The sequence below is a fragment of the Squalius cephalus genome (assembly GCF_949319135.1).
Source record: "Squalius cephalus genome assembly, chromosome: 6".
In the NCBI taxonomy this organism is placed as follows: Eukaryota; Metazoa; Chordata; class Actinopteri; order Cypriniformes; family Leuciscidae; genus Squalius; species Squalius cephalus.
Window position 1 is genome coordinate 43,495,651 of NC_137127.1, and position 27,856 is coordinate 43,523,506.

The following is a 27,856-nucleotide window of genomic DNA, read 5'->3' on the forward strand; positions in this document are numbered from 1 at the left end:
TTCAACTCACTTATGGCCTTTGTGTTCAAAAACAGCTTTTTGGAGTTCCACTGAGTCGAATAATATGCAATGGTTTAACTCTTTTTTTTTTTTTTGGACTACTTTTAGCACAGCTTCTTAGCAATGGAAAATGCAGTACGCTAAGATAACAGTGAGATGTGTCACTACTGTCAAAGACGATTGTCTATCATGTGTTTAAATCTACAAACAATTGGGAAAAAATTGTTTTGCATGCCATAACACTAATACTTAGCATGTTGCTAGTATGCTGCTAAGGAAACATCACACTAATCAAATTAGAATAGCATTTTGTGAAATATTGCACAGTAGATGGAGGTATTTTTATTGATATTTTGCAGCACTCAGTAAAATAATCATGTCTTTTTTAATTGCGGCTGCCATCATGATAATTTTCACTGAGCTCATTGCAAGGCATTTTGGGATTTCATTTTGAGCAGTTTTAAATTATTAATGTTTTTTTTTAAGGTGACTGTTAGATGATGGCAAAGATGATCTAAATGCATATCCAACGTCGACCAATATCCATCCAATACTATTAAAAAATCTCTAATGTCAGCCAAACAACTGATACGATGCATATATATTGGGCATCCCTTTGAACAAGGTATCTTAGAAGGCAGTGCCTGTGATTAAATCGTGAGAAAAGCTTGCTAGTTAGATGCTGGAAATTCAGAACTGCCCGTAAAACACTGTGTGTGCAGAAAGTGCTGAAGTGATTGTGCTTTAATCAAAGAGATCGCATCCCTTGATTTGATTCCCTGATTATATTCACATTACAAAGTCCCTCATTTGGGCAGGGCAATGCTGTTGTAATTCCAGGTCTTCTCCACAGAGATTCCCTTCCATATTAAGGACATTATCATTCTGTGACTGACAGCCGCAGTGGAGCTGGTCCCACCTGTCCTGTCCACCAACAGAACATGAACATGACAAAGACAGAGTGGAATAGATTAATTAATTATCTTAATGTAGCATTTTATACAGTTGTCACAGGAACAATCCCACAGTAACATGGGGTTACCGTAAACACTTAGCTCAAGGGCACAATGGCGATAGTTCACAATGTAGCATGTGTACACTTCCATGTACAACATATTGAGTGATGCTTTGTTACTGAATGAATTTTTGTGATTGAATGATTCAATGACAGTTATTTCTTTATTGATTCAATCAGTATTTTTGAATGAATCATAAGAATGATTCAACGACTGTGGCTGCATCCAGAATCATATACTGTACTCAGTAGGTGCAACTTTTGAATGAGTAATTATTCATTGTGACCGTTAAATAAGTATGTTTTCATATGAATACGGTTGATTTTCCCTTTTTCCCATAATTTTTATGGGAAAGTTTAGCTTTGGACTGAGCTGTGATGTTGCCAAACCATACAGTATATCCATAATTGTCCTATACTCCATTGGATGGACACTTTGGAATCACATTGAAAGTTGTAGGTCAAATTGGTACTGTATTATAAATACTTTGAATTCAGACATACTACTCCTTTCGCCTACTATACATGATAGGAAAGTGTACGATTTCAGATTCGTTCCTGAACAAGTGAGTGAGTGATACAAATGACTCACTTATAAAGATGGTTACTTGTCGCCACCTACAATATAACCTGTCGATGAGTCGGCACCACTAACACACATCTCCCAGACTGACCTTTTTTTCTGTAACAAAGACAGACGAGCCTTTAAACTTCATATCAGCGCTCTTGGAATGCTGCTCGTGCCAGTCAGATTTGAGAAATTAATAATTGGACATCATACATGTCTATATACATATCACTATCTCCACTTCAAACTGTAAGAATACATGCATCAGCTTTAAGTATTACCTTATAAACAGTGCAGTCCTACCCTGCTCTGTAAACACTATACAACAACATGTTATGTGCAATGCATTTTCTACAAAATAAGCATCTAAATGGGTGTATAAAGGTATGTAAGCTGTTGTAGGACTGTCCTTTTAACCATTCATTGAACTTCTATAGATTGATAAGTGTAATGCTGAGATAAGATGGTGTGCAACTGGATCAATACTGGAGTGCACTAAAAGGGGCTCACTGGTTTAATGTGTACTGCCTTATACTGCAGATGAGATGAGTATGTAGGCTATAAAAGCCAGCGGGGGCTGAGTGTTATGTATAGTATTTCACCTCCCTCCACTACACAACCTCAGTAATTCTTGTTTTACTAGGGCACCTGTCCCTGTAGAGAAGGCTCGTGAGGCTCGTTGCTTGTTCAGCTGAAGATCCTTATGAAAGCTGCACGGCTAGATCACCTTGACCCGGCTCTCTCCTTCTCTCTCGCTTGCTTTGTGTCCTTTTTTACTTTCACTATCACTCTTTCTCTCTATTTTAACGGATTTGGGTGGAGGCCTTTCACCTCTCAAAAGTGTCATAAAGATCCTCTACAAAGTGACCTATTAAAAAGCATCCTAAACTGTTTGGAAAGATTGACTGAGCAGGACAAAATTTGCCTGAGGAGGCGTTTTAGTTTTCAGCCTGAGCAAGAATAGGCAGGTTTTGTAATATAAGACACAAAAATGAGAGTTAAAACCCAATGTGACCTCAACTTTAAAGTATTTGTGGCCATTCTACTCCCACAAGCAATAGAGACAAGCCCTGAGGTGATGCTGTGTCATCTGTGGTTTCTCCTTACTCGTTCTGTTCAGAGAATATTAATAAGCAGCAGATGAGAGATATGAGCAGAGAGATTTATGTGCTGCTGATCAGCCATGGAAAAGGCAGGTTTCAGCTTACCTGTGCCAATTCAAACAGAGGAGACGTTCTCTACCCCTGCAGGGTCCTCCAAACAGGTGCCACATCCATTACACTTCGGTAAACAAGTCAGGGTATTTTCATCGACTGCACATGAAGAGAAGAAGTTAGATTAAAAAAGAAAGCATTCTGAACTTTTAGATTGGGATTGTCATGGAAAACCTTGAAATATCAGAGAGTTTTAAAGGTGAATTGTGTGTGATTTCTGTGCCACAAACAATATAGAGAAAATTATTTTAGGAAGTATTTTAACATAAAATACACACCCCCTTTATGGAAAGTCATTGAAAAAAGGGTTGGACTTTATTTTGATGGTCCCCTTCATACATTCTGTTGACAAGTCTACTTATTAAACTCTTATTAGAGTATTAGTGGAGACTGTTAGGGGTAGGGTTCGTAGAATAAGTACTTGCAAAGTTACTCATAAGCCCTATTCGGATGGGACTAGCGTAACATGTAGAGGTGGGGTGAAGTAAGTATTACCAGAGCTTCAAAGTGATTTTAGTCCCGTCCGAATGTTCCTTCTCAGTAATCATTACGGACAATGCCAGTAAAGATTATGGCGACTTCTACCTTCAGTAAAAAGGTCCGGAAAAATTACCTCAGGTAATACTAATCCCGTGTGAATAGAAATATGTTTTTCAAGTATGGAGACGCTTGAAAAGCATTCAGTTGCGTTCTAGACGCTGGGACGAGTCTGTGGCAAAACTCAAGTGTTTTCCACACCATTCAGATCAGAAAGAAGATCGAAAGAACTTGTTTGAGGCACGAAACATCTTTTAGCAACACAATCCAATCTGAAGTTAATTAATACATCGTTCATCCGGACATAACTGTTTTATATATATAAATATAGGTTATATGTGTTTGCACACGTGATATCAGGAAGCAATGTAATACACACATGACGACAGGAGAATGACGGCGATGCGCAAATCGAGTTACCCCTCCCACTTCTGCTAGTTTACTGAGATATCTTATCCCGTGCGAATTGGCCATTAATATTACAGACGTCCTGTGGTAAAATTACATTACTCCATCTACCCTTGTAAAGTTAATCCCGTCCGAATAGGGCTATAGTCAGTAGAATGTCTGTTGGGGGAACATCACAATAAAGTGTTGATATTAAGCAGACAGTCTACTAATACTCAAATGAGAGTTTGTTGAAATGTATGTGCAACGTTATCAGAATGTCTAAAGGAGACCATCAAAAATGTTGGTAAAAGTGTTACCAACAAAAGATGAACTTAATATCAATCTGTTGAGTTATGCTTTAGCTATTTTTGAACTGAAGAACACACCTAAACGGGTCTGGTCGGAGTCAGATGAACCAGAAAACACTGATTAGTTGACTAGTCACTAGATATGTTTCCATCCAAAGTTGCGAAATTAACTTATCCGCAAAATTGGAATATCACATAAAACATTCGCGAATAAAGCACTGTTTCCAGTAAGTGGAATCAGTTTATACTTCCTGATAAACTACATATCACTAAGGAAAGTAGGAGAAGCTCAGCTGGGTTTACGGGGGTGAGAGGGTGTAATGATCTGGAGGGGTGCTCTGAGGACACCGGCTGCTGGCAGCAGTTGAAAGACATGCTTTAACTGCAAAGGGGCACATAGTGGGAACCTGGCCGTTTGGATTTACAAAACAGCTGACCTTTAGTGCTGGACGTCCACCACCAGGAGGCCTGTAAAGTCTGAACGGACAGGAGAGGAGGAGGAGAAGAAGGGAGTCCAGTGAGAGAAAGGTGTGTGTCCAATCACATCTTAATGATCTTTATGCAGATTAAATGAGAAAGAGCAGAAAATTGGCCATATGAGTGTGCGCGCCTGAGATATTTCATTTTTATCAGGGCATTGCAGGACTAGAATCACCTTCTCTGAGCCCAGTGCTCCTTTGTCAATATGAGTCAATGACAAAATGTCTGATGGAAAAAAAAAAAGTTTATCAGGCAAAATAAATCTAGTTTATAAGGCAAGTCAATTTGACACTTGGATGGATGAGCAGGATTAAAAGTGCTGTAAAATAGCCAATTAATGCCCACCTGCAAATGCTCATTCTATATTACCGTGCCAAGATGCCACATTGCTTGACAACAGCCAACAGCCGTCAGGCTAATTAACTACCATTTATTTCGATTTTTATCATAATTACATGCAATTATTTATTGAACATAGGTGTCTTTTATTAGATTGTTGTTGTTCGAGGCCCTGTGCATGTTCCAAAGTTCTAGTCTTGGTGTTGATGTTGGTTTCATATGTTGATACCATTTCCAAAAAAAAGTTTTGATTTATGTGTCATTGAAAAGGAAAAAATAACAGTGTATTGAAAATGTCATGTGGTCTAACCAGCAAGTAAAAATTTTACTTGATGTTAATCTTTATTATCAAATATATTTGTGAAGGTGAATATTAATTTCTGGACATGTCTGTATGGGTCCCTGCAATGTCATCCTGTTTCTTGTCACATGACAGCTAAATAGATAAGAAATAATATATGCATTAATACTCTTCTTTTTTATGGTCTAATGAAAATCACACCATACATTTAGTTCAGTAGTTGACATTGATTAAACAAGATTTCTCATTTATTGTCTGTATGAATACATTTTTTTTTTTACAAAATAAAGTAGTAGATAAGAGTCACGTAACTGACCCATGGAGATATTTGATGGATGAACGAAAGAGTCACATTGCGTCATTGGTCAATCGTGGGTGACTGAGTTATAGGTTATGTACTACGAATGAAGCAGACAGTAAATTTTTTTTAGTTAACCTCTTTGTATCCCTGTCAGTGTGCATTCTGTCTGTGTAATGAAGAGTAGTTTTTAGCGGTATTGTTGGTTTTGAAAAGGCTGCAGAATACACTCCAGAAACGGCTGGCTCTTTTCTGGGTTAATTGCTTGAGGTTACATTTCACAAGGCCCATTAATGAAGGCCGACTATGTGCCTTCAGGACTGCATTCTCTTTATAGAGACCCAAACAGTTCATGTGTGCTTTATTCAAACTTATTTTGCTTCATTCAGATAGCTTTGACTCGAGACGAGTAGATTTGCACACTGTGCTAGCACACAAAAACATTCCGCACACTTTCTGCTTCTCTCTTTTTTCCCCCATCAGCCGCACACACTTGGCATCCATCGCTAAAGTTTTGAGAGAGTGTTTTCGCAGCCTTGGCAAGTGTGTGTGCGCGTGGGTGGTTGTAATCTGGTAACGAGCGTTGAAGAGCTCAGGATGGCCTTGAGTGTGCAAGAGTACCACACATAGAAGACGACAGACAAACAAACAAAGGCTGGTGTCAGCAGAGTCAGGTGACGGACATCATTTTGGTGACCACACACACAAGCTCAACACAAGCTCAGAGGCAAACAATACACAGAAATAAACCAACATCCTCACTACAGACACTCCAGTAAAAAGGGTTATACGCAATACAGAAAAGCAGTTGACTATACATCCTAATAACGTTCTTGATGCTAGCGATCACTGATTAAAGGGTTAATTAATTCTGTCCGATCATTTCAAACCTGCATTTCATCCTTCCCAAAAAACACAGAGGGATTTCATTTTGTGTTTAATTCTGTGTTAGTAATGAAGCATTTTATGCATCCTAAAACAACATTTTCACTATGTTTGCATAATTTGACAAGTCAATTATAATTTTTGTCTGAACATTTGACCAAAGCAGTGGTTCTCATTCCCTGTGCTGGCTCCACACTGCTTTGCACATTTCGTATGTCTCTCTTATCTAACATAACTGATTCAGGGTGAGTCATCATTATTTTTGGTCTGTTTCCCTAGAGAAGAAAGACTATTTTAAATATAGAGTTACATTTACAAGCTAAAACTTTTAGTAACACGTTCTATGAAGTCTGTATTTCAAATAATTTATATGGGTATTCCTAATGCATTATAATACATAATGTCAAATAAAACAAAAAAACTTGGGAACTATAATCCATAAGTGTATATAATGTTTGTTATAATTTATAATACTCTCAGAAGTTTAAACCATAAATAGGTAAGTATTAATGTATTATAACTGTTGTTACAATTATTCATGAGATGATAATAATAAATACCATATATTTTTTTTATAAGGTATTATGCATGCATTATATAAATAAAGGATTTAACATGGATTAAATCTATCCATCTGTCTATCTATCTGTCTTTATATTATATTTTATATCATTTTATATTATATCTATTTCTAAATGATTTCTTTATTTGTTTTTTACTGTCAGCATCCAATCTTGTTTCCTACAGGCGTATGTCTAATTATACAGAAGCATGATTAATTAAGCTCATAATAAAACAAAGACGATTTTGTCTCTCTTACGGTTCTCCTTTCTCCCACTCCCTCTCCCTCTTTCTCTTTTTTCTGTCGTTAATCTGCGTCTGCCGGGGTGATGGAGAGCCTCCCACGGCTCGCTCTTTAATTAAGAGTGGTGTAAACAACAATGGCTGTCGTGTAGCCCACGTGGCGTGAACACAGACATGAATGCGTGCCGTAAAGTGGCTTGCAGAGAGGCTTTCAGAGAGTTAGTCTGGACCAGCCAAAAGCCAGGAGTTTAGTTAGGCTGGAGGCCTGTCATGCTTTTAATGCAGACACACTGCTGAACGAGGAGGGAAAACAACATCGGATCGATATTTATTATTATACCAATATCTGCCATACTGGCACTTTTATATGGCGGGTGAATGCAATATAAATTTGTGTTTAAAAGCTTTGATGAAAGTCATTCCTGTGATGTATGATCAGATTTTCTGCACTGATTTTGGGAATAAATGCTTTTGAATATGATCAAATGTGCTGAAAGTATTACACTTGTATTGGTAGCTCAAGGCATAATTAACCTAAGAATTTAAAGGTGCAGTGTGCTATTTTTTTTAAATGATAAAATGCTTTCTCTTATCTCACCTACTGTAATATGAAGAGACAAGTATAAACATGGCATTCATAGATGTATTTACAAAAGTGTAAATACTGCAACTCTGTGGTGCTAACCAAACATTGTTCTGAATCAAGGATAAACCGAAATTCACTTCAACAACATCTGCTCAAGGCTACTATTGGATCATTGAGGATAAACATCATATTATGAGAATTTGCATTACTTTACGGAGAACTTAAGACCTGCAAGCCTGTCGGTCAACATCGGGCAGTGTTTGAACACCCGTCAGCTCAGTTTTTACGGTGTGTTCCACACCGTCGGCACTAGTCAGACCTCGTCTGTGGCTTTTTAGCTGATGGAGCATGTTGAATCTGCGTTGGGCAGACTGATGAGAGTGAGACAGATCACTCTTATTGGCTGTTCAGCTTAACGAACAAGTGCACGAGAAGAAAAGCGAATGTGATGATTGTACGTGCTCAGTGTGTTCAAGGGCAACTTTTTGCCAGTTCTGTGTATCAATGTGTATCATGGATGTTAGGGTTAGTTCACCCTGAAATTTAAGTTCTGTCATATATTACTTACTCTCATGTCGTTCCAAACCAGTGTAACTTTAATAGATTTTAATGTCCCTCACTTGAAAGTCTTAACACCCAAAACTCGTAAAAGATCGTAAAATAAATCAATGTGAATCAAGTAGGATGTGTTCGAAATGCTATTCCCTACACTACTCCACTAATATAGTCCACTTGAAGGAGTGAATTCGGACACTGAGTGCGCTGGAAGGGCTGCTGTTTTGCACAGTTTGCGCTTGGTGTTTAATAATCATTTGAAACTTGGCAAACTGGCAGCTACAGTAGTAATGAAAAGATTTATCTTTAACTCTGTTATGAAAACTAGCACGTATAAACCTTGTAATAATCAATTAAACAATACCTGTATGATATTACTCTATATTACGCACATTGGACCAACAGTTTGGAAAATGGACGGATGGATGATTCAACTGCGGGCGCCATCTTCTGGTCAGACGCGGGATTATGGGTATTCTTTAGATGTTTAGCGTACATCGGTTGTACACTCGTTATGCATGAATGCACTCGATAACGTCCACTATGGTTTGGGACACCACTAAAAATGGCTGTCCCATCAAATAGTGCCCTATTTAAGAGTATCGGTGGGGATTTCGGACAGTCTTCTGAAGAGACACAGTCACTTTATAAAATGAACAGATTACATTTTTCACTTTGATCAACTCACATACATAGAGCACTCAAATATGGTATTATCTTTTTATAATAATTTAGGTAATATATATATAATATTTCATTCAAAAATATCTTCATTTGCCTTCCAAAGATGAACAAACGCCTTATTTATTTGGAACGACATAAGGGCGAGTAAATGATGACAGAATTTTCATTTTCGGTTGAACTATCCCTTTAAGAACAAATGGTGCAGCCGAATAAAGTACAGAGTTAGCTACAAACTAGCTAGTCACCTACTTGGACTTTACATTGCAATTTTAGTAAGAACTAATATAATATATCCACAAAATGACTGACAAGCTTTCTTAGCTTATCAATTGCCCCCCTGAAGGGCTGTCACATGTCTATGCCAGTGATATCTGTCAGGTAGTGGGGACATTTTATGCACAGTAGCCTACTCCTAAAAATGAAGAAACCAACATGCAAGTGGCAGTGGATATGTAGAGCTCTATGACTGACAGGTCAGATTCTGTCATGGGCCTGTGCATTACTAAAAAATTACCTCTCTCTCTCTCTCTCTCTCTCTCTCCTCCAGAAGAAAGGATGCTGCAGGAGACCAGTGTGAGAGTAAGCCCAACCTGATCGCTCCATCCACTCCCCTGCCCAGTCCTCCACAATCCCAGGATGCTCTGCCCCTGCCGAGGGAAGCTGAAGCTGCTGGTGGTGTCTCTAAGTTTTGTCATCCTGTTCACCTGGCTTTACCTGCTCGTGGGGAACTCGGAAAGTGAGTATCAAAGCACTTATCATCAGATCTTTCGATTTCTGGAAAGAAACGCTCTCTATGACGCTCATTTTCTGTTTTCTGATGTAAAGGCTGGATCGACAAAGAGTTTTCCCCTTAAGCTGGGTTGACTTGAGTGTTGAGACTGTCAGTCAGTCTTATCTCGGCCTGTGTGCTAAAATCCTCATCTGATGGGTCTGTCATCCTCAGAGACGCACAATAATGCTGCGGAGTGCTGATAGCAGAACTGATCTGCAGCCAGATCTCAGAAAGCTAATCATTATAAAAGCTCCTTCTCTTGCTCTCGATCTGGCATGTGAACATATCTATCTCTATCTGCAATCATGAGAAAGGTCCCACGTATGCACACATTGGCCTACGCGGTGCACAGAAAGGGAGATTATCAGAACATGATCATTATTAATTCATAAAACTAAAAGAGTTTGAGAAGACATCATTCATTCAAGACCTTCATTCATTTCCTTTAAAAAAATAAAAAATAAAATGCCAGATGTATTTAGGCACCATTTTGTGGGTCATTCTTTGAAACGAGTGCATTTGAAAGCAAGATTTTAAACATTCTTTTGAAGAATGCCTTGAAATGTTAATAAATTGCCATATCAAGTTGAATTAATATTTAACCATAAGGTATGAGTGCCTGAAACCCCTTCAGCTGTGACTGTATTCACAATAAAAACATGGCCTGTACAAAAGTGGTACGTTTCAGAGAGTTGCACAATTTATGAAATATATTAAGAAAACACATTTTAACTTAAAGTTTTATTTTCATTCAAAAGTGGCATCCTTCCGCTATAACAGGGACCTTGGACTACTGTACAAGTACAGTACTCCCTGTGATTTAAGTTAACATTTCAGTTATTTAAATGTGTAAGTGATGTAACGTTTGGCCCTCTAGCGGTTAAAAAACAAAACTGCATGTATTTTGTGGAAGAACATTGTTTTGATTGTGCTTCGGCTCTGCGTGACTGTGCGAACGAATATGACCCTTCACAATATCTGTTCAATAAAATACCTTACTCTCCTGTTGAGTAATAAAAACGCCATCTCCGCGTCACTTTTACAACATTTCAAATCCCTCAGTTCTCGCCAAAAGCCAATGTTGATTCTGGTTTTATTACGAGCTCAGTTTCCTTTTTATAAAACTTCTGGAATCACAAAACAAATCGTGGTGCATTAATTTAATAGACATCAATAGTATAGTATGTCAAATATTGTATGTCAAATATAGTGTTGGGGGGCATTCGAGTCAAAAGGCTGAGAACAGCTGCACCTCATGGTGCTTTTTGGAAGCTGAAATTTATATTGATATATGATATTTCAAAAAAACCAAAAAAAATCCTTTTCAATTATCAACTGCGTACTAAACAAAATATTTGTAACAGGATTGACATTTTAAAAAGGATTTATTTACTTGCAGAGTTCACTTCCTGCCATTTTCCAGTATTTTGAAATAGTACATTATTTTAATAAGAGGGTTTCGTATAATAACCTTATGATGATAGATTATGTACTGTAGTTTTTGGAGTGCTCATAAAAGCATGAAATGGACTTTTCTCCGCCTGCTGCCTTTTGACACCACAGCTGATGGTGGTGAAGCGACTGTGTGTGTTATTGTGGTGTTGTCAGCCAATCACTTTCCTGCGGCTCTAGAGTCATTAATCACATGCCATTTACGGCTCAGGTGATTGGCTCAAAACAACCTGGTTGCAGAACCGAGGGCCCATAAGCAAAATGCAAATTCCATATCACATACTTCCAGGGTTTCTGTGCCCAACTGCCTGAGATGAATGTGAATGCTAATGGATAATGGAAAATGGATAATGGATGAAAGATGACATGGTTACACTAAGTAAGACCCAACTCTGGTTAACAGGGATGAGTGATCTGCACTCGCTTATACATGAGCGCAATGCAAGAAAATCCATCAAACTGTTCTGATAAATTCAATGCCTGTTACTTTGTTCTCCCTGATCACATCCAATTTTCTGCTACTTTAATCATTCCAGCAGAGAGCAATGTGTAGATTGAGATACTCTTGGAGTCTGTCTTAAATCTGAATGACATTCACGTATATTGTCTTTCTGCAAGTTCACCTCAAGCTTCCTATTTCCTTACCTCTCATCCATCCATCTCTGGGGTGTAATCTGTCAAGATCACTCGAATGAAATGAAATCTGTTGTGCCGTATCAGACGGGCGTTCCCTGCTCCTCTCCGCATGCTTGGTGGAATCTACAGAAGCACGGCTGCTGGAACGGGATGTCCTGGCATCACGGGTTCGAGAGGTAGAGGAAGAGAACCGGCAGATCCGACTCCAGCTGAGCCAATCGCAGGGCCTGGCTGCCCAGCCTGCCGAGGGTAACTATGGCAACCAGCAGTGGGTGGCATCGGCAGACACCGGTCCAGAGGACGTGGAGAACACAGCAGAGGAACGGGCCAATCACAGCGAGTGTTCTCGCTCGCCCACCGCGGAGAAGTGTGAGGTTAGATGGCATATTACATCCTGTCAGATGTGGGAATAAATAAAGGAACATACGGCGGCCCCAAAAAGTATTTCGACACTTGCGTGAGACAAAAAAAAAAAAAGTTATACAAAGGAATTTCCAAGTGAAAAAAAAAAAAAGCGTTCACAAACACTTTTCAAGCAAAAGCAGGTTTGATAAGTTGAAATATGGTCCTAAATGAAAATATTTAATATATGACACCTCAACACCAATTGGTTAAAAACAGTAATTTGATATTTTGCATTTATTGCAATTTATAGTGTGGCATATGTGTCCAGATTCTTTCTGTAGGGGCCGCTGCATATTAGAAGCTGTTTAAAGTCTACACAGACCGCGTAATGAATCTCAAGAATAGAAATTCTTCAGTCCAATCTGAAACGTTGGCTCTTCTCTTCACACACAGCTGATTCACGTGGCATGTGTATGTGCGGGTCACAACGCCAGTCGGGACGTGGTCACTCTGGTCAAATCCATCCTGTTCCACAGGTAAGAAACAAGGACAGCGAAATTAATACTAAATAATTTGCAATATGATGGTATATTGTGTGGTAATAGAGCTACAGTATGTTGTGCATATGCAGTATTAAAGAACAACAACTGGGATTTAGCTATTCTCCTGTAGAGTTTATAATTGTATTTAACATGTATTCATGTATCATGCGAACATGTATTCTGTAAAGTACATTCATTGTCACACCACAGGATCATTCGGTTTCACTTTATTTTGATGGTCTCTTTAACACATTCTGTGGACTATAAGTAATGTATTACTGTACATGTCTACTAATTCTCATTAGAGTGTTAGTAGAGTATTAGTAGACTGGTAGGGTTAGGGTTAGAATAAGTTGACATGTAGTTGCAAACTAACTCATAGTCAGTAGAGTGTCTGTTGGAGGACAATCACAAGAAAGAGTTATCAGATATTAAGCAGACCATCTACTAATAAACTAATGAGAGTTAGTTGACATGCAGTTTCAAAGTTACTTATAGTCAACAGAATGTTCAAAAGGGACCATCAAAATAAAGTGTTACCGATCATTCAAAATAAAGTAGTGAAACCAGCCAAAATATCATCAAAAATGGTGAAAACCTCAAAAAATGGTGACCATTTGGGAAAAATGCTATGCATTTTACCTTATGCATACAAATAAAACCTAACATGTCAACATCTCCCTTTTCAGGAGAAACCCACTGCACTTTCATTTCATCACAGACACGGTGGCCAATCAGATCCTCAGCACTCTGTTCCAGTCATGGATGGTACCGTCCGTACAAGTCAGCTTCTATGACGCTGATGAACTCAAAGTAAGAACCTGCCTCATAATGCTCTCATGACACCCCTGCCAGTAACCACCCTTGCCCTTTGACCCAGAGATAATGACCATGTCACAGAGCATCAGTATAGAGACTTAATGTCTTAATAAGTAGCGACAGTTTTGAAACGAAGCAGGTGGCAATGACAAGACTGAAGAATGATGCCGATCGCAATCCTCCCTGAGCTCATTCAGGCACAAACAACTGGAATGAAATACATGTCACATGTGCTGATGTATTGTAATGAGGGGGCAAAGGTCCCCTTGGGACAGTACGGCATGTCTGTGATAGTGGAAACATTGAGCTCGCTGTTTACACTCCAGCGATCTCAAGAGCTTTCACTCTCTGAGAATTCTTGCACGCTCCAGAGGGAGTCGAAAGCATAGAATTATTCATTTCTGTTCATATATTTAAACTGACAGTGTGACGCTTTTTTTCCACGACTTGGCATGCAAGTGCTGCCTTTGCTGTGGCGTTGAATTATTCACTGTCTGTTTGTGATTTTTTTTTTTTCATGCAGTGCACGGTACGCTGAAAGAGCGAAGTGACAATCAAAGAGCTTGCCTCCTCTTCACACACATGTGCGCGCACATATTCTAGGAGAGCGCATTCTAGTTTACATTACACTGCACACTCAAGGACACTCACATGAATGGATTCACACACTCATATGCACAATAACACAAACACAGTCTTTCTTGTCCTGTTTTGTGCTTTCGTTCTCCTCCCGGACTGCGTTCACCTCTGATTGTCAGCTGTTTGGCTCGGAGCCGTCTCTAATCACGCGGATTTTACATCCTGTGTCTCTGCTGTGCATAGAGACCTCTTTGCTCTCCTGAGTATATGAAAGCTAAGCTGCAGGAAATCTAGTCTTTTTCAATCAACCCCTCTCCTGCAGATTATTATTAAACCTGAGCTCAGGTCATTAAGGATGTATGCTGGAAAGATGAAGCGCACAATAAGAACTGTAGTGGGTTATTTCCACGGGTGCAGATGATGCTTTAACCGCAGAATACAGTTCAGAGGAAAACATGGAGCAGACAATGAGCTCTAGTAGGTGATAGTGAACACATGCAGGGTTGAGATAGAGATGGTTGATTTTTAGTAAAGAAGGTTTTGAATTCTCTCGGGAAAAAATTAATTTCTCACAGATGTCTCTCTCTCTTTCTCTCACTCTCACTCTCATTCTCTTGCTATGAATAGTCAGAGGTGTCGTGGATACCAAACAAACACTATTCAGGAATTTATGGCCTGATGAAGCTCACTCTCACCAAAGCTCTGCCATCCAACCTTTCAAAGGTCATCGTCCTCGATACAGACATCACCTTCGCCACTGATATCGCCGAGCTGTGGGCCATCTTCCGGAAGTTCACAGGTAATCAGTCACTTTCCTTCCCGAGTCCTATAAAGCATCGGAACAGAAATGTAACCCTGATGTTGTGATTGCAGAGAAACAGGTGATTGGTCTGGTGGAGAATCAGAGTGATTGGTACCTCGGTAATCTGTGGAAAAATCACAAACCCTGGCCAGCCCTCGGACGGGGGTTTAACACAGGTATGGACACCAGCTTCCATCTCAACTCCGCTCATCAACCTTCACTGGGTTCCAAACAGCATAAATGTTTTCTGTCTTTGTAACTGGTTATTGACAGTGGAATTACTTTACAAACACAAATTAGTTTGATATGCGAGTCTAATAAACGGAAAAAATTAAAGGGGAAAAGGGGTTAAAGGTAGGGTAGGCAATTTCAGAGAGGCTAGCAATAGCAAGCTAGCTTCGAGAGCATAAGATCCCACCCTCCCTTTCAGAGCGTCTCCAAAGCCACGCCTCCTCCAAAACACATATTATGAGGTGAAATATTATTAAAATGTATTTTAAATAACTGTTTTTCTATTTTAAAGCATTTATTCCTTTGAAAAGCTGAATTTTCAGCATTGTTACTCCAGTCTTCAGTGTCACATGATCCTTCAGAAATCACCAAAATATGCTTAATTGTTAATCAATATTGGTGCTCAGTTGTAAATAACGTTTCTTATTATTATTAATGTTGAGAACAGTTTTTGCTGCTTAATGTTTTTGTTGAAATCGTGATTCATTTTTTTCAGAATTCTTTGTTGAATAGAAAGATCAAAAGAACAGTATTTAATTGAAATAAAAATCTTTTGTATCTTTTATTAATTTAATGATGAATATATATATATTTTTTTAACTTCTAATGAAGTAGCACAACATTCAACATAATTAAGATACGTTTCTTGAGCTGCAAATCAGCATATTAGAATGATTTCTGAAGGATCATGTGACACTGAAGACTGGAGTAATGATGCTGAAAATTCATCTTTGCATCACAGGAATAAATTACATTTTAACATATATAATAGTAAAATAGTAAACTGTTATTTCAAATTGTAATAAGATTTCACAATATTACTGTTTTACTGTTTTTTTTTAATCAAATAAATGCAGCCTTGGGGAGCAGAAGAGACTCATTTTTTCAAACTTTTGACTGGTAGTGTATATATAATATTTAATTCATTAATTAAATACTCTTTAAAGTATTTACCCCTTTTTGGAAGGGGTTATTCATTGGATGCGATCAAGTATAAAGATCAAATTTACATACAGTCTGTGTAGCCTTCGCAGGAATGATCACTTCTAAATGGAGCACACTGCTTATGTCACATTTCATTTCAGCATGAAAGAAAATAGAGCATAGTTTGCACCGGGGTCCATTTGACAACAGGTGTTTCTTTTTTGGGGCTGCAGGTGTGATTTTACTCTACCTTGAGAGGCTGCGCAGGATTGGCTGGGAACAGATGTGGAGACTGACGGCAGAGAGAGAGCTAATGAGCATGCTTTCAACATCCCTGGCAGACCAGGTCCATGTCCTTCATGAACAATACAAAAACACTTTAATAAGAAGGATTTATTTCATAGGTCATATGAGATTGTGCTTTGCGCAACAGTTGTCTAAATGATGATGAAACCATTGCTGAATATTGTTGTATAATGCAACAAAACTGTTACTGTTTTATGTCTTCACAGGATATATTCAACGCATTCATAAAACAGAACCCAGTTCTGGTGCATCAGCTCCCGTGCTTCTGGAACGTACAGTTATCGGATCACACTCGCTCTGAACAGTGCTACACTGAGGTGTCGGATCTAAAGGTAACTATATTAGGTGAATGTTTAGGTATTCTGGGTATAACCGACCAAACTGACCCAAAGGAATTAAGAATAACGAGTTGTTCAAAGTAAAAAGGGGCCCTTTAACTGGTTCGAGCTTTGCTTTAAAGCTACACTGTGTGATTTTTACCCCCATCTAGCGGTGAAATTGTATATGACTACCCAGTGAATATTTGTTTCTGTTCCTCTCAATTCCGAGGGCGTTTTAACTCCTACGGTGGCCGTATTATTCCAAGATTAACATGGCTTCCAGTTATCGACTTCGTCCATGACAATAATAAACAATACGTCTAAAATGAATAAAACTACAGGACAGATGTCAGGAGGTAAACGTCACCCTTGGAATCGGCTATCCCAGCATAATCAGATTAGGCTAATGTTACAATGTGTACAAAGTAAAAGCAATTAAAAATAACTAAAATTTACCTTGTCCTTTTTTTATATATAGCTTAAAAAATTGCGCCTTTAAAACTATTCATCACCTGTGATCCGTCGCAGCCATAGACTGTAAAAAAAATTATTTTTTATGCAGCACAGATTTATGTTACAAGGTAAACAATACTTTTTCACTATTGACGCGAGGATGAAGTTATACTAGAGGTCGTTCTGGCGTTATGCACAACCATGCTATGGTTAGACAAGCAACTATAAAACTTCGAATTTACACAAATGAATTACAACAGGCTGAATTACCTGTCGAGAAGAAAGCAGGCAACCTCGGCGTCCGTTTTAAAATCTTTTCTCCTCATGAGCTCTTTCCATCTGGGAAAAGTTAATCCAGTATTGTCTATGGTCTTGCTGATTTGTCTGTCGCGTTGACGTTTTAATTCTCTCTTTCAAGTGTGAGTAGCACGCACGCACACACACACACACCACACTATCTTTCAAATCTGCCGGCACTCGCGAGCTCGCGAGTAATCTCCCCCTCGCATTCATTACGGTGTCACTGAGTGAAAAACGCAAAAGGCGAAGCTTGAATTTACAGGTATGTCCCTCTTTGGCTAATGTAGTTTTAAGATGGAGGGGCAACATGGCGACCGGCATTCGAACCCCTCACCCGTATGTACTTTCAATGGCAGATTATAAACTTAAGAGAATACTTTATTACTTGAAAGAAGTAAATATACATTAATGAGCACTTATATTTTTGAAAGAACTAACGTTAAGTGTTTTTTGCTAAGAATCAACTTAAAAAGTTACACAGTGTAGCTTTAATCATTGCCAAATTCATTGTTTGTTTTACAAATTGTCTCTAATGCGAATGTTCACCCGACCGTCACATTCATTTCCTGTCAAACTTCCATTTTAGTATGGAAATGATGTCTTTGAAGTTGTTTATTGCTCAGTTTTATTACTTCCTCCTGCAGGTCATTCACTGGAACTCTCCTAAAAAGCTGAGGGTAAAAAACAAGCATGTGGAATTTTTCCGTAATCTTTACTTGACATTCCTGGAGTACGATGGGAATCTTCTCCGACGGGAACTCTTCGGCTGTCCCAGTCAGGCCAGCTCAGAGAGCACAGTGGTGAGTTACTTAAGTAGTTTGTTATGCAGAATTATGCAAATATCTTCTTTTTTTCTTCTTTTTTTGGAATAGCATGCAGATAATGTTTCTATTACATGACAAATAGCACTGAAATACAAAATCCATGATACAATTGGTATTGTGTATTATTGGTATCATATTTCTGACAATCCTGGGCTATGGAAGTTAATTTCTACCTGAGATTATATATTTAATTCGTATTTTTATATATATAAATAATATAATGTGATTTAGACATTAAAGAGAATAAATACATTTACATCTGTAAATTTAGATCAATTTAATTCTGTAAATTTGGTTTAGCTATGGAAGTGTTATGTTCCCTTGGTTTCGTGGTTTTGTTGTATTGACTTTTATTTTTAAGTGTTTTCCATTGTTCACTGTGTTTACTTCCTGTTTAACTTTGTTCCCATGGTTTCTCTTGTTAGTCAGCATAGTGATTTATCAGTCTCGCCTGTGCATTGTTATCCTGTAACAAGGACAACACAGTGGATAACTCGCCTGTGGACTTGCTACTGCTAATAGATACACAAACGCGCTGCACTGAGCATGTAAGATATGCTGCTGCATAAATAGGCATAAATCCCATAGCAGATATAGACAGGTGGAGCTGGGGGAGGTGGAGTGGTTCAGAAGAACTCTACAGGACTAGCATACAGCAAACAATGAACCAGACTATTTAAATGTTGAGCAAGCAATCTCATTGGCTGCAGGATCAGCAGAGGCCAATCAGCTTGTGCCATGTGGTAATGATGTGATTGCTTGCTGATTGCATGTACCTGTAACTGATCATATATAATGTCATTTATACATAAAAGGAACTTTACATCTACTATATTACACTCTTGTGACTTTCTTAAAACTTTATTTCTATATTTTCCATCTCACAAAAATGTTGTTTATATTAAAGGGATAGTTCACTTTGAAATTAAATTTTGGTATGTTTTAGCTTTCCTCAAGGGCATCCAAGATGTAGGTGTCTTTTTTTCCGCAGTAGTTTCAATTTTGATATTTTTAGGTCAAACCGTTCTTGTCTGTTAGTCCTATAATGCAGGTCTATGGTCACTGTCTCAAAGAGCATGCACAGAGTCCAAATTAAAACAATTCCCCATCGTCCAAATTAAACAATTCCCCATCGTAAGTACACATTGATGGCCTAAGACACGAAACGAGCGGTTTGTGTGAGAAAACGAACAGTATTTATATCGTTTTTACCTCTTATACACAGCCACGTCCAAGTGATCTGAGGGCGCGCGCGCATCCTGCTGTGTGACGTGTACGCAGACTGGTGCATAGATATATATACACTAGAATAGATGCCGCCTTGCCTACGGCATTCGTTCCAATGAACTGCCGTAGCCAAGGTGACATTTAGTGTATATATATCTATGCACCAGTCTGCGCACACGTCACACAGCAGGATGTGCGCGCGCCCTCAGATCACTTGGACGTGGCTGTGTATAAGAGGTAAAAACGATATAAATACTGTTCGTTTTCTCACACAAACCGCTCGTTTCGTGTCTTAGGCCATCAATGTGTACTTACGATGGGGAATTGTTTAATTTGGACGATGGGGAATTGTTTTAATTTGGACTCTGTGCATGCTCTTTGAGACAGTGACCACAGACCTGCATTATACGACTGTCAGACAAGAACGGTTTGACCTAAAAATATCAAAATTGAAACTACTGCGGAAAAAAAGACACCTACATCTTGGATGCCCTTGAGGAAAGCTAAAACATACCAAAATTTAATTTCAAAGTGAACTATCCCTTTAAGTTTAAATTAACTTTCTTACTTCTCACATTAATCACTTACATTTTTATATAAAAATCCCTTACTAGGAAAAAAAGATTACTTTAAGTAAAACTTTCCTCCTGTCAGTCATTTTGCACTGTCTCACAAAAAGCTATCTGCTAGCATTGCTATTGACAACTAGCTCATTGTTCAGGTTTACTGATAATCAAAAGGCACTTGATTATATTTTACAGACCGATCAGTGTATGACATCGAAAGCATATGAGCTTAATTTATGGTAATTACGAAATGGCGTAAACACAGCAACACAGAGCCTAATTTATGGTAAATACGACATGGCATGAATGTGGGCTGGGTTTTAAAAAGATGGGGCGTGTCTTTAGCACCCTAAAGCAGCAGATGGCGATACTTATATCTTAAGAAAACATGAAGACTTAAAAGAAACCGAAACGAGGGATTTTATAGTCTTAAGCTGGATCATTCTTAATAAGTAATGAATCCCCATGTCTAAAAGCAGCTCGGCCTTAGATTTGAACATGGAAAAACAGTATTGTAAAGTTGCAAAGGATAACACGGCCAGAGCCTGCTTGATGTTTCCTCCTCAGCACAGCTGATAAAGCGTTTTATTATTATTTCTTTCCAGCTTCAGCAAGCACTAGAGGAGCTAGATGAGGACGACCAGTGCTATGATTTTCGGAGGGAGCGAATCATGGTGCACAGGGTGCATCTGTACTTCCTGCAGTATGAATACACACCCACAGATGATGGCACGGACATCACGCTGGTCGCACAGCTCTCTATGGACAGGTGAGGATGACAGACTGTCTGAACGAATCTGCAGACACGTTTGGGCCACTCATGCCAATGCGATTTAATTACTGAAGTGTCATTGTCGTGTTTAATGAACCCTGTGCAACACTTTGATTGAAATGAGAAAAGATTACTACAGCATTGCAAGTTAATAACATCTTCAAAACATGTTGAACCCTCGTGTTATTTTCAGATAGACTATTAGGGTTGCTGATTTAAAAAAAAAAATATATATATATATTCATGCCATTGATCCATACATATGTGACCCTGGACCACAAAACCAGATTGCACCCTCAGATTCCAGATTTTCAAATAGTTGTATATTGGTCAAATATCCTAACAAATCATACATCAATGGAAATCTTATTTATTCAATTTCAAAAAATTGACCCTTGTGACTGGTTTTGTGGTCCAGGGTCACATATGTTAATGTAATGTAATGTAAATGTAAACAATAGAAGAAAATATTAGGAAAAAAAGGAGGCCAAAAAATATAAAAGTGTTCAGTGCATACCAAAAAAAAAAAGTAAATATAATATTGATAGAATATATTGCTATGTGATTAATTCAATTAACCGGTTGGCATGACTTGTATTTAATTAGAAAAAAAAAAAAAAAAATCATTTGATTGAAGTTTGGGTTATATGTTAAATGCATAATAGTTAGGAAAATAATGGTCTTTTAATTCTCCCCACTGAGCTATTTAAAACAAAGTCAGGCTTGAATCCTCTGTTTTCCCATGAAGTAATTTTGCCACTTTCACAAAATATGATTGTTATGCAGCACAGAAATGCTGTTTGTGTTTCAAACAAGTATCAACTGGAATTGTTTGACGTAGAGAAGATCAGAACACACCATGCTAATACTGAAAGCTTGCCCTGCAGGTTTGAAAAGTGTATTAAAAAGAGCCTGTAATCTTGCCTCACTTTGAAATTTGCCCAACTCTTTGTATTTGTCCACAGACTGCAGATGCTGGAGGCGATCTGTAAACACTGGGAAGGCCCCATTAGTTTGGCCCTCTACATGTCTGATGCCGAGGCTCAGCAGTTCCTGCGCTACGCTCAGGCCTCCGAAGTCCTCAAAAACCGCAAAAACGTGGGCTATCATATCGTTTATAAGGAGGGTCAGTTCTACCCTGTCAATCTGGTACGCAATGTGGCGCTCCACAACGTCAACACACCCTACGTTTTTCTGACTGATGTAGATTTTCTGCCCATGTACGGCCTCTACGATTACCTCAGGTAAGACTCAGGGCTGTCAATTTGCTAGGAATAATCTGTTGATATAATGGATATATTTCTGTAATTCATCTGTGTTTTTGTTTTTTTTACTTTTCCATGTAGAAGAAGCATAGTCCAACTGGACATGGCCAATACCAAGAAGGCTCTGGTTGTACCGGCCTTTGAGACGTTGAGATATCGCCTTTCCTTCCCTAAATCCAAGGCCGAGCTGCTGTCTATGCTGGACATGGGGACTCTCTACACCTTCAGGTACAGTAGACATTCAAAATAATCATATCTCAATCAAGTTCATAATTAATATTAGGGTCGATGACAAATAAGAGTGTCCGCAATAAGGAAAAGGACAAATCTTATGAAAATTCTTGTTTAAAGCACATGCATGTTTTTAGAAATGTACTCTTTGTATTGATGTTGGTTTCATGTGTGATTTTAAAAACTATACTATTATAAACTATATATATACATATATATATATATAAACCTATACCCATTAGACACGATTCTTGAAAATAAATTCCAACACAGCGCTACAACAACTATAATGAAATGACCCTTCACAATAGATAATGCTATGAACTCTGTCAGAGAGCTACATATGGTAATTTATCTGTTCAATAAAATACCTTACTCAGCCTTTGATTAATAAAAACATCAATCTCTGCATCAGTTTTACAACATTTCAAATCCCTCTCACCATCTCCGAAAGGCTTGGTTGATTCTGGTTTTATTACGAGCTCAGTCACCTTTTCTTTGTAAGCAGAAGCTCCTCTGCGCTGCGTTTTTTTTTTTAAACAGTTGATTTTCTTAGACATTGAACACATGTGAGTGTACATATCTTAATCATTTCACAATATTCATAAATACTAGTTTTTGGAGATAGTCCTCACTGCAGAATACGAAATCCAGAGGGAGGAGTTGGATCCAGATCCAACTCCTCCCACCTTACATATACCTAAACCAGGGTTTCTCAAACTCGGTCCTGGAGGGCCACTGTGCTGCACAGTTTAGCTCCAACCCTGATCAAACACACCTGAGCAAGCTAATCAATGTCTTCAGGATCACTAGAAACTCACAGCTAGGTGTGTTTGATCAGGGTTGGAGCTAAACTCTGCAGGACCGAGTTTGAGAAACCCTGACCTAAACCTACCCATCTCCACCCCCTGATCCCTAAACCTACCAATCTCCACCCCTTATATCTGGATCCAACTCCGCCCCCTGGATCTCAGTGAGGCGCTACTGAGATTTTGGTCAGTCATACCATATGACATTTTTCAACCTGATCTAACTTTGCTTTGTCATAAAAATGTCAACTTATCTGACATTTTAAAAGACTTATCCAGTGTAACACTTAATCAGTGTTGAATTTTAAAAAAGTGTATAAATGATTATGATAAACTACTTAATATTTGATTTGCTTCTTTAATTGGACTTTTTTTTTTCTTGATTATAATATCAGGACTGTATCACTCCAAAAATATCAAAATGAATTTTAATTCAGTAATTAAAACTCGGAGAATAGCAGGAAGGGCTAATAATCAAATCATTAAAATGTAGAAGTAAAATAAATAAAAAATGTTAAAATGAAACAACCAAAATGAAACACTTTATATGATTTTTCAATTTTATTTTTTACCTGCATGTCATGTGACCATCAGCCACAAAACCATGAACACGTGAATGTATTGTTAAATTATTTCAATATTAACTGAAAATCTTCAAATACATTTTTTAGATCAATGGGGTTCATCTGACAAATTCCCTGTTATAGATGATGATGATGATGTATGCAGATGAGGATTGATATATTTCTGAATGAATTAATAGTATGTGAGCATCACATCATTGGCCTGTTTTTAAAAGACCACACATAATAGTTCATGCATGTATTACTTTCCTGAAATGTAGGTATCATGTCTGGACAAAGGGTCATGCGCCAACCAATTACGCCAAATGGAGGACGGCCACAACGCCATACAAGGTGGAATGGGAGGCAGACTTTGAGCCGTACGTCGTCGTGCGACGAGACTGTCCTGAGTACGACCAGAGATTCGTTGGCTTTGGCTGGAACAAAGTATCCCATATCATGGAGCTTGATGCTCAGGTAAGGTTTTCAAAAAAACCCCGTTTGTGTTCAGTTCAAGTGTCCAGTGTCCCTAACCTGTCGCATTTCCTTGTTCCAAAGGAGTATGATCTTATTGTGTTACCAAATGCCTTCATGATCCACATGCCCCACGCGCCCAGCTTTGACATCTCAAAGTTTCGCTCCAGTCCAAGTTACCGCTACTGCTTGACGACTCTGAAGGACGAGTTCCACCAAGACCTTTCTCGAAAGTACGGATCTGCTGCTCTCAAGTACCTCACAGCACAGAGGAACATCTGAAACCTGTTTCAAATGTACTTTAGCACACAGGAGAATGGCTTGGTCTAGTCGTTTGAGGCTCAACAGCCAACATGCTGCTCTGCTACATGTTACGGTGTGAAGAGGTACGAAGCTGCCCTGCTAAAATCAGAGCTTTAATCTTCTTTTTGATAAGTCATACAGCAGAGAACTGTGAAAACCAATGACATCAGCACCACAACCATCTCAGACTGGTGGCGAAAACTCGACCAAACATTTCAACTGCTAAAAAGCGCAAAGGACACCGGCATTCGTTTGTGATGACTCACTTTCTTAACGTCACATTATAAAGACCTTTTTTGACAATCAGGGCTTTTTCTTCACTAAAGATCTTCGGCTAGTGATTCATGGCGCTACGCAGCTTTGGACCTGGCTAAAACCATTCGATGAAGTATCGATGGGCCGAAAAGGACGAGACATGAATGAGCTTTCCAAAGACTCTTCTGCTGGACTGAAGTGTGAGGAGGCCATCAAGACAAGAGGGACATTTAAGCCTTATAATTTCCTTGTTATTTAAAATATTTAAAAGTATTTTTTGTTGTTGTTTTTAACGAAGACAAAACAGTTTATGAACAACGACCTACAGCCTATGTATGTTTTACAATATAAAAAAAGAAAATCATTATTTTTTAATTTAGAAACACTGATTTGCTTGTAGCGAAAGAAGCTTGAATGCTTGATAGGGGTGCAAGGGAGTATTCTGTGAGGTCCCGAATGTTAGCCATTTATGATTTTGGTGAGAAATGATCGGAGCGTTATAACTGCTGCATTTATAACAAATGGCTTAAACATCCAATGTCATAGTGTATGCCAGGACACTTTCTTGCTCTGAACTCACATCACGTTCTTCACTTTTAAAAGTTTGCACTACATACTGTTACTCAAAAATGACATTATCAGCTATGATTATATGATATATGATTATATGTACATTTGCATTGAGATCCACTTAAGGGACCATGAAAAAAAAACAAAAAAACCGAGCATCCAAGTTTCTAAAGGACTAAATATTTGTTGTCGGTGATATAAAACACGTTCTGTCATTGAAAGCGATATTTATTGTGTGAAATGTCAGTCACGTTCTGGTCAGTCCTGAAATAATAATCCAATGTCCAATTCAACATCACTCACTCAAGTTCTAAAAGAAAAAATAACATTGGAAACCTGACAAGAAAGTTTGTACGATCTATTGTACCAGTGGCTGCTGTCGCAATGTTTTGTTCCATCTTTATAAAGTATCGCTCCTCCAGGTCATATTGAGTTCACCCCTCACATGCCCCCCCATGCCCTCCCGCTCCATCAGACTGCAGATTTACGGTAAATACCCGTGCCTTTGCTGTGTTGCGAAAACTGGATATTGATTGTACTACTGTACGCATCAGCGGGGCCTGCAAGAAAACAGGTACTCTATTTATTATTGTTGACTTAAATCAATCATATTTTTCTATGTAGGGGACAAAGTGCTTTAAATAAATTCTCCCTGTTTCTATAGTTTGTCAAAGTTCTTGCGCTCTTTATTTTACAAGTGTAGATGAGTCCGGCTGCTCTGTGCTTTTCACTTTTGAGTTGGTTCTATAGTTGGAAGGTCTACAATACAGAGCGGTGCTGATAAGAAAAAGCATTACCTCGTCTCTTTCTCCATACTAATCTCACAAAGAAAAGGACATTTCATCCAAAATATGAAAATCTGTCATCATTGACCTTCTTTTGTTCCAAACCTGTTTGCTATCGTCTTGTCTGTGCAACACAAAGGGGATTTTTTTGAAGAATCTTCACACAGCTCTTTTCAACAACAGTTCACACAGACCTGGGGACCTTTATAAAAGGTTGCGTAGAAACCGTCCTACATTTGATCTAAGATCATTTCTCAAATGGGCATACTTGTGATTCAGAGAAAACTAACACACGCACTTAAAAGTGCGTACACCCCTCTTCCAGATGTCAAATCTATTTCTGCATTATGGGCCATTTTATAGCCTACAGATTGCCCGAAATAATTGACTTGTGTGGAACCAAAGTATGCTAACTAATTGAACTTTAATGCAGTGCAATTATGCTAACAAGTAAAAGTGCGTACGCTTGCTTAGAATCTGGCACTAAGAACGTTGGCGTGGTCGTTTTCGTTTACGGTCGTGGAACGTTTAGCGTACGCACGTTTTATAAATGAGGGCCCAGATCTATGAATTTCCTAAACAAACATTAAAAAAAACATACAATTGGTCAATTTCTGAAGTCAAACCTTGTGAAAAAGAAGGGTGCTTAATTGTATTGAATGTGCACTTCTAGTATACTTAAAATCTTAAAAGTATATAAAAAAGATAATATACTCGTATACACCACCGGTCAAAAGTCTGGAATCATTAAGCTATTATATGTTTTTGAGTCTCTTCTGCTCACCAAGGCTGCATTACTTGATCAAAACTACAGTAAAAACTGAAATATAACAATTTAAAAGAACGGTTTTGTATTTTATTACATTTAAAAATGTAATTTATTCCTGTGATGGCAATGCTGAATTTTCAGCATCATTACTCCAGTCTTCAGTGTCACATGATCCTTCAGAATAATCTTCTATGCAAAATAAAAAGGCCACTTAAGTGTACAGAATTAAGTACACTTTGTAATGACGTCAAATTAAAAGTTTAAATAATTAAAGCACTTGATTATAACTTCAGCTGTAGTTTTTAATAACATTTAAAGTTCATCAATTCATATTCATATATTTAAATACATGACATGCAAATTTAACTAAACATTACATTCAAGTATATTTAATTTACCAAAATTTTTTGCCAGTACATCCAGCAGTACAAGTTTCCAACTTAAGTTAGTAAGAAAAAAATACATTTATATTAAGATGCAACTACGTGCAGGAAAAAATAGAGAAAAATGAAGTGGCTGGAGAAGCAGCAGTGCATTAAAAAATAGTTTTACAATGTAACTATCACCTTCAGGGGCTGGATATGGCCCGTGGACTGGGAGTTTAAGACCCCTTCTCTAGATATTACAGTGGGCTTGTCATTACTGTTGGCTGCAAATGACTTCAGCCAACCCATCTGTTAGTGGCAAGAGGCTGAAGTTGATCAATTGTTTTCCAAATGGATCTGACTCGTGTTAAAACAAAGTTAATTCCGGCAATTTCAAGAGAGAGACTGCAGTAACCGGAGCCCTGAGAGCGAGCGAGAGCTGTTTCCTGCACTGTGTGGGCTAATGCATGTGTAATTGCCTGAAGTGGCCCTTTATGACATCATGAATCAGAAACTATTGCACGCAGTGAAAGAGTTTCAAGCAGCTTTTTCAGCATTCATTCACTCTACCCAGCAGCACATTACAGGAAAGGGCATGCAGGGGAACTCGGCTCTCAGTGTGAGCGGTGCGGC

At 38.4% G+C, this 27,856-nt stretch overlaps 1 protein-coding gene across 13 annotated transcripts in view; it reads left to right on the forward strand.

Annotated features, from left to right (window-relative positions):
• The window catches only part of large2 (LARGE xylosyl- and glucuronyltransferase 2), a 112,154-nt gene extending 86,524 nt beyond the window's left edge, over positions 1-25,630 (forward strand). For all 13 annotated transcript variants that reach the window (XM_079874382.1, XM_079874383.1, XM_079874393.1 and 10 more), the window contains 14 exons: positions 9,512-9,700; positions 11,909-12,198; positions 12,623-12,705; positions 13,401-13,524; positions 14,737-14,908; positions 14,983-15,087; positions 16,300-16,412; positions 16,579-16,704; positions 18,090-18,245; positions 20,668-20,831; positions 21,800-22,078; positions 22,181-22,327; positions 23,984-24,179; positions 24,261-25,630. In XM_079874382.1, the coding sequence (XP_079730508.1) occupies positions 9,601-9,700; positions 11,909-12,198; positions 12,623-12,705; positions 13,401-13,524; positions 14,737-14,908; positions 14,983-15,087; positions 16,300-16,412; positions 16,579-16,704; positions 18,090-18,245; positions 20,668-20,831; positions 21,800-22,078; positions 22,181-22,327; positions 23,984-24,179; positions 24,261-24,458 (2,253 nt within the window). In that variant the 5' untranslated portion in view covers positions 9,512-9,600 and the 3' untranslated portion in view covers positions 24,459-25,630. The remainder of the gene's footprint in view (positions 1-9,511; positions 9,701-11,908; positions 12,199-12,622; positions 12,706-13,400; positions 13,525-14,736; positions 14,909-14,982; positions 15,088-16,299; positions 16,413-16,578; positions 16,705-18,089; positions 18,246-20,667; positions 20,832-21,799; positions 22,079-22,180; positions 22,328-23,983; positions 24,180-24,260) is intronic.
• The last annotated feature ends 2,226 nt before the right edge of the window (positions 25,631-27,856 follow it).